Source organism: Plecotus auritus (assembly GCF_963455305.1).
Source record: "Plecotus auritus genome assembly, chromosome: 7".
Taxonomy (NCBI): Eukaryota; Metazoa; Chordata; class Mammalia; order Chiroptera; family Vespertilionidae; genus Plecotus; species Plecotus auritus.
The window spans coordinates 14,018,578-14,039,195 of NC_137774.1; the positions used below are offsets into that span (position 1 = coordinate 14,018,578).

At 43.6% G+C, this 20,618-nt stretch overlaps 1 protein-coding gene across 1 annotated transcript; it reads left to right on the forward strand.

Moving 5' to 3' along the window:
- Nucleotides 1-9,144: 9,144 nt before the first annotated feature.
- Nucleotides 9,145-20,544, forward strand: SLFN5 (schlafen family member 5; the record flags this gene model as incomplete). Its single annotated transcript, XM_080679141.1, has 4 exons — nucleotides 9,145-10,156; nucleotides 10,907-11,032; nucleotides 18,829-19,549; nucleotides 19,713-20,544. The coding sequence occupies 4 exons, from the start codon at nucleotides 9,145-9,147 to the stop codon at nucleotides 20,542-20,544; spliced, it is 2,691 nt and encodes an 896-aa protein (XP_080535267.1).
- Nucleotides 20,545-20,618: the final 74 nt, after the last annotated feature.

Sequence of the window (20,618 nt, forward strand, 5' to 3'; positions counted from 1 at the left end):
TAAACACCTGAACTTGCTGCCTCACACAACCACTTCAAAACTACAACTAAAAGACAAAACGGATATCATCCAGAACCACGGGAAGGCTGGCTGAGTGGAAATTGTACAACTAGAAGGAAAGAGAAAAGCACACTGAGACTGGGAGGAGGTGCAGAGGTGCGGAAGTGAAGTGCGGAGGTACGGAGGCGCACGCGGGAAAGGGCTGGCAACTGAGTAGCTGTTGTCTTTTTCAATCAGGAGGGAGATACAAGCTCCCGACTGCTCTGCACTCCAGTTCCGGGCGAGACTCTGGGGACTCAGACTCATACGGGGAGAAACTGACTGTCTGGCATCGGGCCGGAACACGAGGGCAGCTTTCTCTCAGAGGTGCTTGCAGCGATCATTGTTCCTACACAGTGCCGCGGGGACACAGAGACTCGGGGAACTCTTCAGGCAGGGCTGACGGTCAGCCATTGCTGTTTGCTCCACCCTGGTGATTCCCTGAGACCCTGCCCCACCCAATTTACAACCCCACCCAAGCTGTGCACAGAGGCTTTTGCCTATGAATGGCCTTTTGCAATCTAAAACCTAACATACTGCAGCTGGGTCAGAGAGCCCCAGAGTCTCCAAAAGAAGGCCCAAAGCTAGACAGCAGCTTGCATTGCTTCATAGCTGGCCCTCATCTGGGCACCTCCAAACGCAAAACAAAGAGGAAGAATCTGAAGATCTCTCTGTAGCTCCTGCTGGGTGGCCTCAGGCAGTGGCTGACTTTGCACCTCCTTGGAGACCCAAGAGCCAGTGTACCCAGTGGTCAGAGTGAGACCATCCAGATTACAACTCCTCAGATCCATAAGGGACACACTCAGGGTGAAGACTCAGTGAGCACCAAAGCCCCACTGAAGCAAGTCTTGTCTCATAAGGGTGTCTCCAGCACAGAAGTTCTCCCATCGTAGACACAACTGATCCTCACAACCAATTGGCCTGGAGGTCAATTCCTCCCAGTGATACCAATAGCAATCAAGGCTTAACTACAACAAGACTATGCACACAGCCCACAAAAGGGTGCACCAAGAGTGTCCACCTCAGGTACGTAACTGGGAAGGCTGAGCCACTGGGCCCTATAGGACACCTAGCACACAAAGCAACTCTGTCAACATAGGGAAGCAGCCAAAATGCAGAGACAAAGAAACAGGTCACAAATGAAAGAAATGGAGGAAAGCAAACTACTGGATATAGAGTTCAAAACCACGGTTATAAGGTTACTCAAGAATCTTCTAGAAACCTCTGAGAAATTTAGTGAGACCCTCGAGGATATGAAAAAGGACCAACTAGAAATTAAGCATACACTGAAATAAAAAATATTATACAGAGATCTAACAGCACACTAGAGGATCCTAAGAATCAAGTCAAAGATTTGAAATACGAAGAAGCAAAAAACACCCAACCAGAAAAGCAAAAGGAAAAAAGAATCCAAAAATATGAAGATAGTGTAAGGAGCCTTTGGGACAATTTCAAGCATACCAACATCCGAATTATGGGGGTGTCAGAAGAAGAGAGAGAGCAAGGTATTGAAAACCTATTTGAAGAAATAATGACTGAAAACTTCCCCAATCTGGTGAAAGAAATAGACTTACAAGTCCAGGAAGTGCACAGAACCCCAAACAAAAGGAATCCAAAGAGGACCACACCAAGACACATAATTAAAATGCCAAGGGCAAAAGACAAAGAGAGAATATTAAAAACAGCAAGAGAAAAACAGTTAGTTACCTACAAGGGAGAACCCATACGACTGTCAGTTGATTTCTCAACAGAAACTTTGCAGGCCAGAAGGGAGTGGCAAGAAATATTCAAAGTGATGAATAGCAAGAACCTACAACCAAGATTACTCTACCCAGCAAAGCTATCATTTAGAATTGAAGGTCAGATAAAGAGCTTCACAGATAAGAAAAAGCTAAAGGAGTTCATCACCACCAAACCAGTATTATATGAAATGCTGAAAGGTATTCTTTAAGAAGAGGAAGAAGAAGAAAAAGGTAAAGATAGTGCTTGCTTCGGCAGCACATATACTAAAAATTGCAACGATACAGAGAAGATTAGCATGGCCCCTGCGCAAGGATGACACGCAAATTCATGAAGCATTCCATATTTTTCATGGACAAAAGAGGGGTGGGGGCATGCGTGGGGAGGGGTTTGGGATGGGAATGGGGGGATGAGGACAAATATGTGATACCTTAATCAATAAAAAAATAAAAATAAATTTTTTTAAAAAAAGGTAAAGATAAAAATTATGAACAACAAAGCCACACAAATACATATCTATCAACAAGTGAATCTAAAAATCAAGTGAATAAAAAATCTGATGAACAGAATAAACTGGTGAATATAATAGAATCAGGGGCATAGAAAGGGAGTGGACTGACAATTCTCAGGGGGAAAGGGATGTGGGGGGTGCGGGAAGAGACTGGACAAAAATTGTACACCTATGAATGAGGACAGTGTGTGGGGTAAGGGCAGAGGGTGGGGTGGGAACCGGGTGGAAGAGAGCTATGGGGGGGGAAAAAAGAGGAACAATTGTAATAATCTGAACAATAAAGATGTATTAATAAAAAATTTTTTTCCAAAAAGTATTTCCAAAAATTGAAACATTAACAGTATAGGTTTACCAAAAAAAGAAAATACAAGAAAAGAAAATGTAGGTAACTGAATTCTAAAACATTTTTGTTTTGAACTAATTTAGACAGAGAAAAGTTGTCAAAACAATACAAAGCTCTTCGTATCCCTCACTCTGCTTCCCTTAATATGAACATCTTATAAAACTACTAGAGGCCTGGTGCACAAAAATCTGTGCGGGGGTGGGGGAGGGACGGGTCCCTCAGCCTGGCCTGTGCCCTCTGGCAGACCAGGAGCCCTTGGGTGACTGCTCTCTGCAGGAGGTGACTGGCAGGACAATCGGGAGACAGCATCGGCCAGTGAGTGGCCAGCACCGCCCCCCCCAGTCACCCCTCTGCTACCACAGATTCCCCTCTGATCCCCCCCATTGTTTCCTCCCTCTGCCCACTGGCTCTGGTCCTTCCACAGTTAGGTCGATTTGCATATTAGGCAGATGCTCAACACAGGAGCTTGGCTCACAGCTGGCGAGCGCAGTGGCGGTGGCGGGAACCTCTGCCTCTGCGGCAGTGCTAAGGATATCCAACTGGAAGCAGGCCTAAGCAGTCAGTCAAACATTCTCGAGGGGTCCCGGACTGCGAGAGGGCTCAGGCCAGGCTGAGGGACCCCACCCCGCCACCCGCATCTTGAGTGCATATATTTCGTGCACCAGGCTTCTAGTATATGAAGGTGTGCAGGAGGCAGCTGATCTATGTTTCTCTCTCATCGATGTTTCTAACTCTCTATCCCTCTCTCTTCCTCTCTGTAAAAAATCAATAAAATATATTTTAAAAAAGAAAAAGAAAAAAGAAAAGGTAAGATCATGTGGGGAGTAGCTTGCTTTTTGTTTAAAAATATTTTTCCCCCAATCTGGGACTCACATGATCTGAATTATCCTTCTGTGCCTACTTTTTATGTCCCTTAACCTTCTTTTATATCTTATATTTTTTAATTCTTTCCTGATATTTTTCTGTGAGAGGTCCTCAATCTAATGATCTAATTCAGAAATTAATATTTTACCTTTTTGTATTCTATGATTTATCTCATCTCTTGGGTTCTTTATTTCATCTATTATATTTCACATACCTAATGGTTCTACTTGATTTTTCTTTTTTTAAAAAATTATTTTTTTAATTGCTGTTTTTAGAAAGTGGAAGGGAGAGGGAGAGAGAAACATTAATGTGAGTGATACACCATCCATCATGCCCCCTACTGGGGATTGAACCCACAACCTAGTCATATGCTCTGACTGGAATTGAACCAGCAAACTTTTGGTGCACTGGACAACGCCCAACCAACTGAGCCACACCAGCCAGGGCAGTTCTTATTATTTTAATTCCCATTTCATATTTCTAACTAGAAGCCCAATGCACGAAGATTCATGCAAGAATGGGCCTTCCTTTCCCTGGCTGCCAGCACCACCTTTCCGCTCTGGCCCTGAAGCCACCTCTTTCCGCTCCGGCCTCACCTTCCCATGCTGCCCAGAGGCCCTGAGTGGCTGGGGCAGTGCTGAACGCCTGCATCATTGCCATGGCGATGATGCAAGCATTCCACCCCACCCCTGGCCACTGGGCGCCTGCATATGCAAAGTAACCCACCATCCTTGTTGGGTTAATTTGCATACTCACTCCTGATTGGCTGGTGGGTGTCACGAAGGTATGGTCAATTTGCATCTTTCTCTTTTTATTAGTGTAGATATCTTCTCTTTTTGTATATTTATTACATTTAAAAAAAATTCGTCCTAACCAGTTTGGCTCAGTGGATAGAGCGTCGGCCTGCGGACTGAAGGGTCCCGGGTTCGATTCCAGTCAAGGGCATGTACTTTGGTTGCGGGCACATCCCCAGTGGGGGGTGTGCAGGAGGCAGCTGATCGATGTCTCTCTCTCATCGATGTTTCTAACTCTCTATCCCTCTCCCTTCCTCTCTGTAAAAAATCAATAAAATATATTTTAAAAAAAATTCTTGGTCCACCTATTCTAATAACTCTGCTTCCAAAGACATCTAATCCATTTAGTCAATTTCCTTGTTGAGGGTGTCCCATTATTTTGGGGGGTGTGAGCTGATGTTCCCCTGGAGGGACCTGATACTCTGGTGGGGCAGTGCCAAAAGCCAGGTCCTAGTTGATGTCGGCTGGGTGGACTCCAAGGGAGTGGAGGAAACGAGTGCTAGTGTGGACAGCCCCAGACACCAGGAAATCATGTTTAAATACTTCAGGTTCGTTCCCTCCCCCAAGCAAAGCAACTCTGCAGGTCAGGGCTTTACCTTCAGCAACCCAGAGAGAATCAATTTAGGGAGGCACTTCTATACAGTAAATCATTGGCTGCGAGTGTTTGGAGGAAGGAGGGTAAGGTAATGAATGACTGAGGCCAGACAATTCCTAACTCCTCATCCTTGCTGCCTTGATTTTTTCTCTGTGGACTCCTGCATTATTGCCATTGGCAGTTATGTATCTGGGGTGGGGTAGAGGAGGCAAAGTATAGCTATCTATCTATCTATCTATCTATCATCTATCTATCTATCTATCTATCTATCTATCTATCTATCTATCTTTTCCCCCTTAATTATGTTCTATAATTATTTAATACACACACACACACACACACACACACACACACACACACACACTCCTACGTCCAAAATAGCCTTTTTCCAGCGTTGCTTGCAGACTTTTCCTATTTGTTCTAGAATACATGATTTTCTCTCTTTAGTTCCCTCTAGGGTTGATCTTGATGGAAGGAGCCGGGAGTAGGTGCTAAATTACCATCTTCACAGGAACTCTAGAAATTGTATATTATTTTGAGGGGTTGAAAAAAGTTCTTTTCTAATGCCAAAAGGGACAATGCTGCTAAAAATACTTTGGTATGGTTTTTTTAAATTTTTTTCCTTCTGCGTTGGTTCATTTGAGTTCTCAATTTTAATTTTTGTTTTGTACATGCTTTGAAAGTCTCTCACCTCCATTAGGTTTCCAAACGTTTTGTTTTATACTTTGATGGAACAAATCTCTAACTATAAAGGTGTCCCCCCAAAAGTATACGCACTTTATAGCTCAATTTTGAAAATGAAATGTATTTTAATAAACTCTGCCTTTATAATTATTCAGTGTCGGGCCTGCAGGAAGCCAGATCTAGCGCCCAGAGCACACTTGGTAATAAAATTAGGATGAACAAATTGAGAACGGTATTCTTGGACAAAGCTGGGGTGTGAGCAAGTCTGCAGTGGGCAGGTGAATCAAAAGGATTTTTTTCCCTTTTCTTTCACCGAAACACCATCACCTGATCCTGAGAGTGTTCTAGCAAGCGGTGACGCTCCCCACTGCCAACTCCTCTCTCCCCGGGGAGAGTCGGGCGACTGATCCCGCAATTCCAGCCCCAAACCAGGCGGGAGGCGTTGGGGAGAGAGACCTGTGGCCCGCGGGCAGCTGGGGCGTCCGGGCAGGGCGAGAGGAGGTGGGGTTGCACCGGAAAATCCCTCCCTGGATGGGGCGAGTACTGCCCCCACTAATGCGAAAGCCATAAACAACACCCCACCCGTAAACCGCCAAAGATAACAAAGGCGGCTGTCCTTGCAGACGTGGGGTTTCGGGTCTACAGAAGCGAACCTATTGGACTGCTCCTCTGTCTCCTGTGCCCCGCCCCGTGAAGTGTCGCCGATTCAGGTGATTTAAGGACCTGACCCTGCAGGGTCAAGGCCAAGGCTCTGGATTTGGGACGCTCCATCGCTTTCTCCCGGAGGGAGGCGCGCTGCAGAGGAGAAACCTTGACCGGTAATGAGTCCCCGCGCCCCTTTGCACAGGTCCTCCAAAAACTCGGTTCCCCCTCCCCACATTCGCGCAGGACCTGCGGTGGTGAAGGCGGGATGCAGCGACCGCAGCCCTGGGCCTGGGCCCCACCCCGGAAGCTCCTTTCCCGCCTGGGAGCCTGGGTTTGTGGACTCTCACTCAACAGTAGCAACTTCCAACAGGTGGGCGGCGAAGGGTCGGGGAGCCGGGAGCACGCGGCGAGCTGGGAAGGAAGGAGAGGCGCCCAGCGTCACAGCCCAGATCTTCCCAAACCCAGCCTGCGGGTCTGCCCACGGGCAGGGGCTCAGAGAACTTTAAAGGAAACCGCTACACCGGGTGCCGAGCTCCCGAAGGTGAAGCCGCTGAGGTTGTGGCCTGGGGACCAATAAGGTCAGTGTCCCGCTCATTAAAAGAGGCTGTGCTCCGCGGAACCCCAGGGACGTCACTCCTCACACAGTGACAGCTCCCACCCGGTGGCGGGCTCCCAGTCTAGCCCCCAAGCCCTGGTTCCATTTAGTGGCTCACTAGGGCTCTGCTCCCCGAGGCTGTGCTGCCCAGGAGTGAAAAAAAATCTTTTGTAAAAATTGATTTTAGAGAGGAGAGAAAGGGGGAGAGACAGAGAAGAGAGACATTGATTTGTTGTTCCACTCAGTTCTGCTTTCACTGTTTGATTCTCCTCCCTCCCACTCATCCCCACTGGTGGGTTCTTGTGTGTGCCCTGATGGGGGATGGCACCCCAAACCTTGGGGTAAAAAGAAGCTCTAACCAGCTGAGCCAGGGGCCAGGGCTCCGGTCCGCTTTTGCACATGACTGTCTGGGAGCCAGAAAGGAATCCTTAGGACTGGTGTCTAGGGAGGGGATGCCGTGCTTGGCTCCTGCGGGTTCATCTGCACCCATCCTGATCTCAGAGCGGAGTCTCTAGGAGGAAAGGGGTGCGGTGGCTAAGGGGGAAACAGACGAGGCTTTGCCTGCCCTGGTGGGGAAAGAGAAACTAATTCAGCTGAAGTCTGCTGGGAAAGAGAAACTAATTCAGCTGAAGTCTGCTGGGAAAGAGAAACTAATTCAGCTGAAGTCTGCTGGGAAAGAGAAACTAATTCAGCTGAAGTCTGCTGGAAAAGAAACTGATTCCGGATGAGGCGAGATTCCTGTGGCCGGAAGAGGAGGGAAGAGGAGCATCTAAGAACAGCCGTCAGAAGTGTTCTTTTTAAAAATTTATTTTCGATTTATTTCTACAACTTTTCTTGGATTTCTACCTAGGTATTATGTCTGAAAATAATGATAATTCGGTTTAAGTCTTATAAATTTCCTTTATTTTCTTATCCTATTGTATTGTTAGGGCCTTCAATATAGTTTTTTTTCCTTATCTTTATTGTTGAGAGTATTACAGATGTCCTCCTCCATTTTCCCCCTTGTTCCCCTCCACCCGGTTCCCACGCCTTCGCCACACAACACTCTTCAACTCATTTGTTTAAATAAGAAAATGAGTGCCCTGGCCCAGTAGCTCAGTTGGTGAGAGCATGGTCCCAATATGCCAAGGTTGTGAGTTCAGTATCCCATCAAAGCGCATACAACCAATGAATGCATAAGTGAGTGATACAACAAATCAACGTTTTCCCCTCTCTCTCAAATCAGTCAATAATTTTTTTTTAAAAAATGAGCAATCACAAATTTTAGTACTTTCTTGCCAGTGGAAGAAGACTGAAATGTGATGATCTGCTCCTGGCCCGATTATGAAAATTCAGAGGTGTTTGTGCCTATCAGAAAACAGAAATCAATTTCAATAGTATTGTCGTGACAAGGGGACATTAAGTAAACAACCATTCATAGTTACAGCGTTTGTCAAGGCTGTTAGACACTGCACAGGCCAGAGCAACATTTTCTGAAGACCAAGCGTCTCGGGGGATTCCTCTGCTAGAAAAACAAAATCTACAAAGGCAACTTTATGAAATGGAATACTTTCTGCTTTTCTGCACCTGAAGGAAGAGAGAGCATTTTCTCTTCTGTTGCAGCCTGCCGCAAGCTTGACATGCTTATTCTACATCCTCACCAACACTTGTTTTTGTTTTTTTTGCTACTACTAATATTATTATTACTACTATCCAAGTAGATGTGGAGTGATGTCTCATTATCCTTTTTAAAAAATATCTTTTTATTGATTTTAGAGAGAGAGGAAGGAAGAGGGAGAGAGACATAGAAACACTGATGATGAGAGAGAAACATCAACATCGATCAGCTGCCTGCACACTCCCTACTGCGAATCAAGCTCACAACCCAGGGATGTGCCCTGACTGGGAATCGAACCAGTGACCAAGTACCAAGAATAACAATAAATATCGAAGATATGTTTTGACCATGAAATCTTTTCAGTTGCATTGCAGCTCTTATCTATGTGTATTTATTTTTGCAATGCTTCCTGCTTTCTGCAGGTGTCTTGAGAGATATTGACATTTAGAGAACTTGGCAGAAACAGTTACTAAAATCATAGCATGAAAATAGCCGCTTGATCATTTCTGTGGTGGCAATGGGCTTCCAGCAGACTTAGTTCCTCAACCTGTTGTATACCCTTCCTGTATGAGTCTGGCCTCATGCTCAGTGGAAATAAATTAATATAATCCTCTTTAGAAGAGTGCCCGTAAACTGTCAATTTCCTACTGCCCCTATTTGTATCCTGTTCTAATGGTGCTATCTTCCTGTTTTTTAGGAGAACATTTCAGGGTAAGAATAGAAAAAGTGCTGAGAAGATGAGTCTCAAGACTGATTTGGAAACGAACTTTGCTGAGTGTGTTTTAAATGCAGGGAAAGTCATCCTTGGGGAGAAGCAAAGGAGTGAAATGGACCCTGACCTGCAGAAAGAACAGAATCAAAGCATCTTGCAGGCAATATGTGCTCTGCTGAATTCTGGTGGAGGAGTGATCAAGATGGAGATTGCGAACAAAGACTACGATTATAGAATCCATGGAGTAGGACTGGAATTGCTTTCAATGTTCAAAGGCTATTTAGATGAGATCCAACAGGAAGACCAAAACCTTTTTTTTATTTTTGTGAAATCATGGAATGCAAAGACCTCTGGGGTACGGCTTGCTACTTTGTCCTCCAATTTGTACCAGAGACATAAAACATCTACTAATGAGATGACATCTGAGGAAGCACTGGCGTTTCTCAAAGGGAAGACTCAGACATTTAGGAATACTTTCAGTTTAAGTCCACAGAATGTTCAGGATGGCATACAAAGCGAAGAAGACATAAAGGCCTCAGCTGCTGCTTTATTTGATAGAGATTACCTCCAGTACTTGGAAACGCTCCATTTTACTCAGTCCACTCATGTTGAATTTAAAATGTTCTCAGAAGAGGAATTGCAACATTTTGAGAAGAATCTTTCCAGATGTGTGTCTGCATTTGCAAACACCGAAGGAGGGTACATATTTTGGGGGGTGCATAAAGGGACGCGTCAAGTTATTGGATGTGAAAAAGAGAAAATAGATCCCACCACCATGAGGGACTCCATTGGTAGCTGGATTAGGAAGTTACCTGTCCATCATTTCTGTACCCAGAGGTGTGAGATAAAATATGCCGTCAAATTCTTTGAAGTGAAAAATCAGGGGGCCCTCCATGGATACGTCTGTGCAGTCAAAGTGGAGCAATTCTGCTGTGCAGTGTTTGCCGAAGAGCCTAGTGCCTGGCAGGTGAAGGACAACCGGGTGATACAGCTGGCCACAAAGGAATGGGCAACTTGGATGCTAGAAGCCGACCCAGGTCAGGGAGCAGAATCCACACTAACTGTAATGTTGGGTGGGGGGTTGGAGGGAGGAAAGGGAGGTATTGCTTTTTCTGATCATAAACTCACATTTAATTATTCAGGAAATTCCTTTTCACGTGTCCTCTTTAATTTATTGCCACTTCCTCCCCATTATGGATGGTTCCCTGGATTAAATGTTCTCCCTTTCTTATTGCCCCACTTCTATTTTTGAGCTAAAAGATGACCAAACTGCCCTGGCCCCTGTGGTTCAGTTAGTTGGAACATCGTCCTGTACACTGAAAGTTTGCAAGTTCGATTCCCCATCAGGGCACATACCCAGGTTGTGGGTTTGATTCCCTTGTGGGAGGCAACGATCAATGTTTCACTCTCACATCAATGTTTCTCTCTCTCCTTCTGCCCCTCTCTCTCTCTCTCTCTCTCTCTCTCTCTCTCTCTCTCTCTCTCTCTCACCAATAAAAAGCATGTCCTTTGGTGAGGATTAAAGAAAATTAAAAGATGACCAAACCATGGCTGTCCTTCTCCTTTTCTACTTTTCCCTTTTGAGAGCCAACATGTGATATTCACTAGTCCCCTCGCCACCCCAAAATATCAGTAGGTTTTTCTGAGCTGACTTGGGATGTAAATCAAATATCTGTGGGCCAAGGCTTTGAGTTCTAAGACTAAGTGAAAGGCTGTGCAACACAGCGCAACTCTAAGTTGGGGTTCAGCCTTTTTGCATATTAAACCCTTGGTTCTTGTTTCCTAAGATCTTTCCAGATCTCCTGACATGATCCTTCAACTGAGTATATCATCCACCACACCCAAAAGCAGGAGTGTGTGCACTCATAAGAATTTGGAATGTCTGGAAGAACAGCAAAAACGCTACTTTCCAGGTAATTCATTATTGGTGGTTGCTTTGGAACAGGTTGGTTGTGCATCCATATGGAAAAAAATAGAATTGGACTCTCGTTTTACGTTATAGAAAAAAATTAATTCCAGAAGGTTTGGGGAAATAAATGTCAGAAACAAACCTTTCAAACTCTTATTAGAAAATGTATGTGAATAATTTAGTGTTGTTCAGATAAGAAAGAATTTCTTAAACCAGACACAAGAGAATTAAACAAAAAGACTGATAAATTTTGCTATATTAAAATTAAGAATTTATGCTCCTCAAAAGAGTGAAAAGATTTAACTACAATCTTTTTTTAAAAAAAAAATATTTTATTGATTTTTTTACAGAGAGGAAGGGAGAAAGAGAGTTTGAAACATCGATGAGAGAGAAACATCGATCAGCTGCCTCCTGCACACCTCCTACTGGGGATGTGCCTGCAACCAAGGTACATGCCCTTGACCAGAATTGAACCTGGGACCTTTCAGTCTGCAGGCCAACGCTGTATCCACTGAGCCAAACCAGTTTCAGCTTACCTACAATCTTGAAAGACATTTACAATCCATGAAGAATTGGTATCAAGAATATATAAAGAGCCCTAACCGGTTTGGCTCAGTGGATAATCAGCCTGCAGACTGAAGGGTCCCAGGTTCGATTCCGGTCAAGGGCATGTACCTTGGTTGCGGGCACATACCCAGTAGGAGGTGTGCAGGAGGCAGCTGATCGATGTTTCTCTCTCATCGATGTTTCTAACTCTCTACCCCTCTCCCTTCCTCTCTGTAAAAAATCAATAAAATATATTAAAAAAAAGAATATATAAAGAATTTACATAATTTTTCAAAAGAACAAACAACCCAATAGAAAAATGGGAAATAGTTATAAAGATGAATTTCTCAGAAAAGAAGACACATATGCCCAATACAGTTATGAAGAGATGCTCAACACATAGCAGGTATTGGAGAAGTTGTAGCTAATCAGGATCTTTTTTACATTGCTGCTGGGAATTTAAATTGGCCAAATCCCTTTGGAAAACAAATTTGATATTACCTTGTATAATTGGTTATTTGCATACTCTAGCAATTCTTTCTAGTTTCTAAAGAAAAATGTGTGCATACACATCAGTAAATACATATAATTGGAGATTTACCAATATCTCATGGTGTTCATAAGTTCACTGTTTGCAATAGCACCAACTAGAAACAACCAAATTATCTATTGTCACAATAATGCATAAATATACTGTAATATATTCACATAATGGAATATTATTATTCAGTAATAAAATGAATACACTACATGCCGAAACCGGTTTGGCTCAGTGGATAGAGCGTCGGCCTGCGGACTGAAGGGTCCCAGGTTCGATTCCGGTCAAGGGCATGTACCTTGGTTGCAGGCACATCCCCAGTAGGAGGTGTGCAGGAGGCAGCTGATTGATGTTGCTCTCTCATCGATGTTTCTAACTCTCTATCCCTCTCCCTTCCTCTCTGTAAAATATCAATAAAATATATTTTAAAAAAAATGAATACACTACAGCTGTATGCAAGCACAGGGTTAAATCTGAGTAATGTATATGTACATCTTGTCATGAGTTAACTCACAGATTTACCCAGTTCTCTTATTGATTATACTAGAGGCCCGGACCCCTCAGGGGATGTCCACCTGTCGGCTTAGGCCCACTCCCTGGGGGACTGGGCCTAAGTTGACAGTCAGACATCAATCTGGCAGCCCGGCAGCCCTTGGGGGATGTCCGACTAATGGCTTAGGCCCGCTCCCCCCCATTTTTAGCGCTGCCTTGGAGGCGGGAGAGGCTCCCACCACTGGCCAGCCATGAGCCGGCTTCTGGCTGAGCAGAGCTCCCCCTGTGGAAGCGCACTGACCACCAAGGGCAGATCCTGCACTGAGCATCTGACCCCTGGTGGTCAGTGCGCATTATAGTGACCGGTTGTTCCCGGTCATTCCGCAGTTAGGGTCAATTTGCATATTACCCTTTTATTATATAAGATAATATCTTACAGTATTCCTCAACACTGATGTTATTAAGCTTTAGCTGTTTTTATTGTGAAATATACTATATATACAGAAAATACATAGAACAGCCTTATTACTTAATAAATAATTATACAGTGAAACCTATGTAACTACCACCAAGGTAAAAAAATAGAACTTTGCAAAGAATCCTGCTATCACTTCTTTAAACTTACAAGCTTAGGTGAACATTGCCAAATTGTAATTCAATACATACCAGAATACACTTTCCCCAGATAATATTATCATGGCATTTCTCTTCTAGAAGAAGCTTAGTGTCATTTTGTTCCACTAAAAAGAAAAGGATAAAATGATATTATTTTGATGGCAATTACATAAAATTGATAAATTAATTTAGGAAGAACTATCATTTTTACAACAGTACATTTTCTCATAGTTGAACATGGAATGTTTGGGCATTTATTCAAGCTTTCTTTGGCCATATTTCATCAAATTTAAGAAAATAATATTGCAATATCATTTTATTTATCACTAAAAATAAAGTGTTGTCCATTAAACTATAGGATATATCTTAATTTAAGAGATATTAAGCCCTGTCCAGGTAGCTCTGTTGGTTAGAGCATTGTCCTGATATACCAAGGTTGTGGATTCAATCCCTGGTCGAAGCACATACAAGAATCAACCAATGAATGCATAAATAAGTGGAACAGCAAGTCTCTCTCTCTCTCTCTCTCTCTCTCTATCTCTCATCAATAAAAAATTCTCTTTGAGAATAAAAGATATTAAAGTACATTTATAATTAGTGAAATATGGCATATCTCTTAATAGTTTCAAAGTTTTATCCATATTGTTACCATGTATGTTAAATTTTATTCCTAGAATGAGATTTTTATATGAAAATAATTTTTTTTAAATTTAATAAATCTTTATTGTTCAGATTATTACAATTGTTTCTCCTTTTTCCCCCCATAGCTCCCCTCCACCCGGTTCCCACCCCACCCTTTGCCCTTACCTCCCCCCACACTGTCCTCATCCATAGGTGTACGATTTTTGTCCAGTCTCTTCCTGCACCCCCTGTACCCCTTTCCCCCTGAGAATTATCAGTCCACTCCCTTTCTATGCCCCAGATTCTATTATATTCACCAGTTTATTCTGTTCCTCAGATTTTTAATTCACTTGATTTTTAGATTCACTTGTTGATAGACATGTATTTGTTGTTCATAATTTTTCTCTTTACTTTTTTCTTCTTCCTCTTCTTAAAGAATACCTTTCAGCATTTCATATAATACTGGTTTGGTGGTGATGAACTCCTTTAGCTTTTTCTTATCTGTGAAGCTTTTTATCTGACCTTCCATTCTGAATGATACTTTGCTGGATAGAGTAATCTTGGTTGTAGGTTCTTGCTATTCATCACTTTGAATATTTCTTGCCACTCCCGTCTGGCCTGCATAGTTTCTGTTGAGAAATCAGCTGACAATCGTATGGGTGCTCCCTTGTAGGTAATTAACTGTTTTTCTCTTGCTGCTTTTAATATTCTCTCTTTGTCTTTTGCTCTTGGCATTTTAATTATGATGTGTCTTGGTGTGGTCCTCTTTGGATTCCTTTTGTTTGGGGTTCTGTGCACTTCCTGGACTTGTAAGTCTATTTCTTTCACCAGGTGGGGGAAGTTTTCTGTCATTATTTCTTCCAATAGGTTTTCAGTATCTTGCTTTCTGTCTTCTTCTGGCACCCCCATAATTCTGATGTTGGTATGCTTGAAGTTGTCCCAGAGGCTTCTTACACTATCTTCAACTTTTTGGATTCTTTTTTCTTTTTTGTTTTTTGCTTTTCCGGTTGAGTGTTTTTTGCTTCTTTGTGTTTCAAATCTTTGACTTGATTCTTGTGTTCCTCTAGTCTGCTGTTGGGTCTCTGTATAATATTCTTTATTTCAGTCAGTGTATGTTTAATTTCTAGTTGGTCCTTTTTCATATCTTCGAGGGTCTCATTATATTTATCAGCCTTTTCTAGGATATTCTTGAAAAGCCTTATAACCGTGGTTTTGAATTCTATATCCAGTCATTTGTTTTCCTCCATTTCTTTTGTTTGTGATCTGTTTCTTCGTCTCCCCATTTTTCACTGCTTCCCTGAGTTGGTAAGGTAGCTTTGTGTGCTAGGTTTCCTATATGGCCCAGTGGGTCAGCCTCCCCAGTTAACCTGAGGTGGACACTCTTGGTGCACCCCTTTGTGGACTGTGTGTACAGCCTTGTTGTAGTTAAGTCTTGATTGTTGTTGGTATCACTGGGAGGAATTGACCTGCAGGCCAGTTGGCTGTGAGGATCAGCTGTGTCTACACTGGGAGATTTTCGGTGCTGGAGACAGCCTTATAGGATTAGCCTTGCCAGATTGCAAAAGCCTCTGTGCTCAGCTTGGAAGGGGTGGAGTCTCAGGGCGGAGCAGACAGTCTTGGCTTCCTGTCAGCCCTGCCCTTGCGCGCGAGTCTCCAGACCTCTGCCTTTCGCGGTTCCCGAGTTGCCGCCTTACAGTCCAGATTACCCCTGTAAGAGCGTGGGTCCCCAGGAGCTCGCCCGGAACTGCGGTTCAGTGCAGTCGGAACTGGGGTTCAGTGCAGTCAGAAGCTTCTGACACCCTTCCGCTAGGGATAGCCTGTGGTAACCTCCGCAGTCAGTCTTTGTGCGCACTCGTGCCTCCAGACCCCTGCCGCCGCGGCTCCCCTGAGTCTCCGAGTCTCCGTGTGCCTTTCTCTCTACCTGACAGTCCAAACTCCCCCTGTATGAGCCTGGGTCCACAGGGTTTCGCCTGTAACTGAGGTTCAGTGCAGTTGGAACTGGGGTTCAGTGCAGTCAGGGGCTTCCTTCCCCTCCCGCCAGAGAAAGCCAGCCAGGCTCTCAGCTGCCCTTCCTCTCTGCGTGCTCATGTCTCCGTATCTCAGCTCTTTGCCGCTCCTTCTTCGTGAGCTTTCCTCTTTCCTTCTAGTTGTAGAATTTCCACTCAGCCAGCTTTCCTGTGGTTCTGGATGGTGTCCGTTCTGTCTTTTAGTTGTAGTTTTGAAATTGTTGTGCGGGGCAGCAGTTTAGGTGCTTACCTATGCCGCCATCTTGGTTTCTCTGAAAATAATTTCTGATTGTGAATTGATGGCATGTAGGAAAGCTCATAGTTTTAAATTATGCCATTTCCAAACATTTTACATAATACTTTTATTAATGCAAAAGCAAAAGTAATTTTGAACTAACTTTTTTTTATATTTATGTACACTATTTCTTTTACTTATTTCAGTTCATTGGCCAATAATTCCAGAATAATGTTAAATGGAAGTAGTAGTAGGAAGTGCCTTTAGTTTAGTTCACTTTTATAGAAAACCAGAGGCCCGGTGCATGAAATTTGTGCACTCCAGGGGGTCCCTCAGCCAGGTCTGTGCCCTCTCGCAGTCCGGGAGCCCTTGGGAGATGTCTGACTGACGTGGGGAGCGGGCCTAAGCTGGCAGTCAGACATCCTTAGTGCTGCCGTGGAAGTAGAAGAGGTTCCTGCCACTGCTGCTGTGCTCGCCAGCTGTGAGCCCAGCTCAGGGCTTCTTGCTGAGCAGCGCTCCCCCTGTGGGAGTGCACTGACCACCAGGGTCAGCTCCTGTGTTGAGCGTCTGCCCCCTGGTGGTCAATGCATGTCATAGTGACCGGTTGTTCCAGCGTTCAGTCAATTTGCATATTAGCCTTTTATTATATAGGATAACGCTAGTAATTCTGAGTCCAGACAAACTTTACTGGTGTGTCCAATGGCTTGCTGGACAGCTTGATGTTCAACAGGTATCCCAAGCTGAGCATTTCCAAAATCAATCTCCCACTCTGACAATCTTCTATTTCCTCTCTATACTCTGCATATTATTCTGTATTAAGTATTCTTTTCAAATTATCTCTATTAATTGAAAAATCCATCCTCCACCCAGCCAAGCACAGAAATCTGGATTCATCCTTGTCTCTTCCCCTTATGTAGAATTAAAAATTCAAATTGTGTGTGTGTGTGTGTGTTTCTGAGAAGAGGATTCATAGTTTTGGTTAGATTCCAAATTTGGGCTCCTGACCCCAAAAGGTTTTATATACATACTAGAGGCCCGTTGCAGGAAGATTCCTGCAATAGGGCTTCCTGCAGCGGTCTGCTTTCCTCCCTTCTCCCCCACCCTGCCTGCTTCCCTCCCTTCTCCCCCGCCCTGCCTGCTTCCCTCCCTTCTCCCCCGCCCTGCCTGCTTCCCTCCCTTCTCTGTAGCCCCGCTTGCTTGCTTCTCTGCAACTTTGCTCACTTCTGCAACGCTTGGCTTCCTTCTTCTACGCTGTCTTCAGTCTTCACTCTGCTCCTGGATATGCAAATTAACCGCCATCTTGGTTGGGTTAATCTGCATACTTGCTCCTGATTGGCTGGTGGGTGTAGCGGAGTGATGGTTAATTTGCATATTACTCTTTTATTAGATAGGATAGGAAAAGCCAAACTTTTTTAAAAAGCACTTTAAATAATTAATTTTTTAAAAATATAAATGTGAAATGGACCTTTCTTTATAAACAGATTAAGGGTTTTAAAATATGTATAATTTGTGTGTCCACCACAGTCAAGATACAGAGCAATTCAATCACCAAAAAATGGCTCCTGCCCTGGCCAGTGTGCTCAGTGGTTAGGATGTTGGGCTCGTGCACTGAAGGGTCATGGGTTTGATTTCCAGTCAAGGGCAAGGACCTGGGTTGCAGGTACGATTCTGGACCTGATCGCACGTGAAAAGGCAACCAATTGATGTGTCTCTCTCACACCAATGTTTCTCTCTCTTCCTCTCCCTCCCTCCCTTCCACTCTTTCTAAAAAATCAATGGAAAAAAATCTCCTCAGGTGAGGATTAACATCAACAACAAAAAGGCTCCTTCATGTTGCCCATTTGTATCTCCTCCAGCCCCTAACTCCTAGCAGCCATTGATCTGTTCTTCATTTCTATAGTTTTGCCTTTCACAGAGCGCCATTTAGGTGAAGTTAATATAGTATATAACATTTGCCAGGTTCCCTCCCCTTTGTCGAGTTATAACAGATAACACGATGTATAAGGTGTGTAGCATAATGATTTCATACACCTATATATTGTGAAATGATCACCACAATAAGATTAATTAACCATTTGTGTGTGTGTGTGTGTGTGTGTGTATGTGTGTATTGAAAATATCTAAGATCTGTCTTAGCAACTTTCAAGTATATAATAATACAGTATTGTTAACTATAGTCAGCACTGTCTGATGATACTAGACAGGGAAAGAAATGGAATAAATTAGAGAATTCGCAGTATTAAAATGGCACTATAATGCCTTCCTCCCCATCTCCACTTTTTTGCTTTTCACTCTAGACATCAGCAACACGATCTGCTTGGAGTTGCCTGAATGGGCCTTGCTGTGTCTTGCCTCCATGCTTTACTCATGTACCCCTTTTGCCCATCTCTCTATTCTCCCTTCCTTCAGCTGGCTAACTGTCAATCGTCCTGTAAGAAGCAGCTCAGGTGTCACCTTCTTCAGAAAGACTTTCATCTTTTCTTCTCTTCTAAGCTGCACCCCTCCTTGGTGTTCACATAATGCTTTCCCATTAATTTACTACTTTGTGTGACAATTATTGTTTGTTTCTGTTTATGCCCATTGTTTGTCAGTTCCCTTGGACTGGAATTGTTTTATCTTGTGTTACTAATGCAAACCTAGTACTAACACATGGTAGACCCAAGTGTGGATTGAATCTGTTACATAGAATGATGAAGTCTAGCTTGTCTGCGAATTCTCTAATTTATTCCAATTCTTTCCCTGTCTAGTATCATCAGACAGCATGCAGTATGTTCCACAAAACCTCTACAAGGAACTCTTCTTAGAAAATGGAGGACTCAGACACTTAATAAATAAGGAAATACACGGTGTCTCTCAAGGAATATTGATTTTTTCTCGAAGCTGGGCTGTGGATGTGGGTTTGCAAGAGAAGCAGGAAGTTATCTGTGATGTTCTTCTACTTTCCGAGAAAAAAATCCCAGTCCTCTACACCATCTTCAGAAAGGACGATTGCGGTTGGAAGGACTATACTGTGAGAGTCGCCCGTACCTTAAAGCAGAAGTTGGTGAACACAGGTGGCTACACTGGAAAATTGTGCATCATTCCCAAGGCCTTCCTGCTGAATCCTGATAAAACAGCAAAAGCCCTTAATGGTTCAAAATTGCCAAGTTACCCTGTGTCCTATTGCCGGATGACCACGGAGGACATGAAAGTTCTGTTGCAGTCCCTAGTGATAGTATTGTGTGGGTTCAGATCTTTGTTAAGTGAAGAGCTGGGCTGTGAGGTTTTGAACCTACTCACGGATAAACAATATGAGTTGCTTTCAATGAACCTTCGCAAGACCAGATTGCTATTTGTGCATGGCTTACCTGGATCGGGGAAGACCATCTTGGCTTTTAGGATAATGGAAAAGATCAAGAATGTGTTTCACTGTCAATCAGATGACATTCTTTACATCTGTGAGAACAAGCCCCTGCAAGAATTCGTGAGGTAGGTAGCCTGACCACATTCATTTTCTTAAGTTCAGCTGGTGTGGCTTTGAGTTTACATGCTAAGCATCATATTGTATTTACTACGTCAAGATGAGTTTAAGAGTAAAATTGACTTCCTTTTTTTGATTGGGGAAACTTGACTGTGTTTCTTACATTTTCAGCGTCAAAAACACCTGCCACCCAGTGACCCGAAAAGCCTTCATGAAAAGAAACTCAAACTTTGAAAAGATTCAACACATCATCATCGACGAAGCTCAGAATTTCCGCACTGAAGATGGGGACTGGTACGAGAAGGCAAAAACCATCACTCAGAGAGGAAATGATGGCCCTGGAATTCTCTGGATCTTTCTGGACTACTTTCAGACCAGTCACACGGACTGCTCTGGCCTCCCCAACCTCCAATACCAGTACCCAAGAGAAAATCTCATCAGAGTGGTCCGCAATGCAGACCCAATAGCCAACTACCTACAAGAAATAATGCACGAAGTCAGAGAAAATCCACCGCCTAACATCCCCTCCGAGTCCCTGAATATACTCAGTAAAGCTGAATGGTCTCGAGGTGTTCCAGGCAACTTAGAGATTAGCGAGCACAAGGATATGGAGCAGTTGGTGGATTATATAGTAGAAAAATGCCATTCACTTTTGAAGGCTGGATATTCCTGTAAGGATATTGCTGTGATTTGTAGCATAGCAAGTGATGTACACAAATATATAGCTAAGCTTCGAAGAGCAATAAGGAAGAGAAGAAAGTCTCAGTCCAGTGAGGAATCTCGGTCCAGTGAGGAATCTGATCTGTTAGTCGTAGAAAGTGCATCAGCTATCATGGGCAATCACATTGTATTGGACAGTGTCCGTCGATTTTCAGGCCTGGAAAGAAACATCGTGTTTGGGATCAATCCAATGACAGCTCAGCCAGCTGTTTTCCACAATCTTATGCTCTCTTTGGCTTCTAGGGCAAGGAAACAGCTGTATATTCTGAAGTTTTCCAATTGACAGGAAGATCCTAATCTAAGTAGCCCTCATCTCTGGTTAAGTGTGAAACTATGTGACTTAAACATTAATCATCA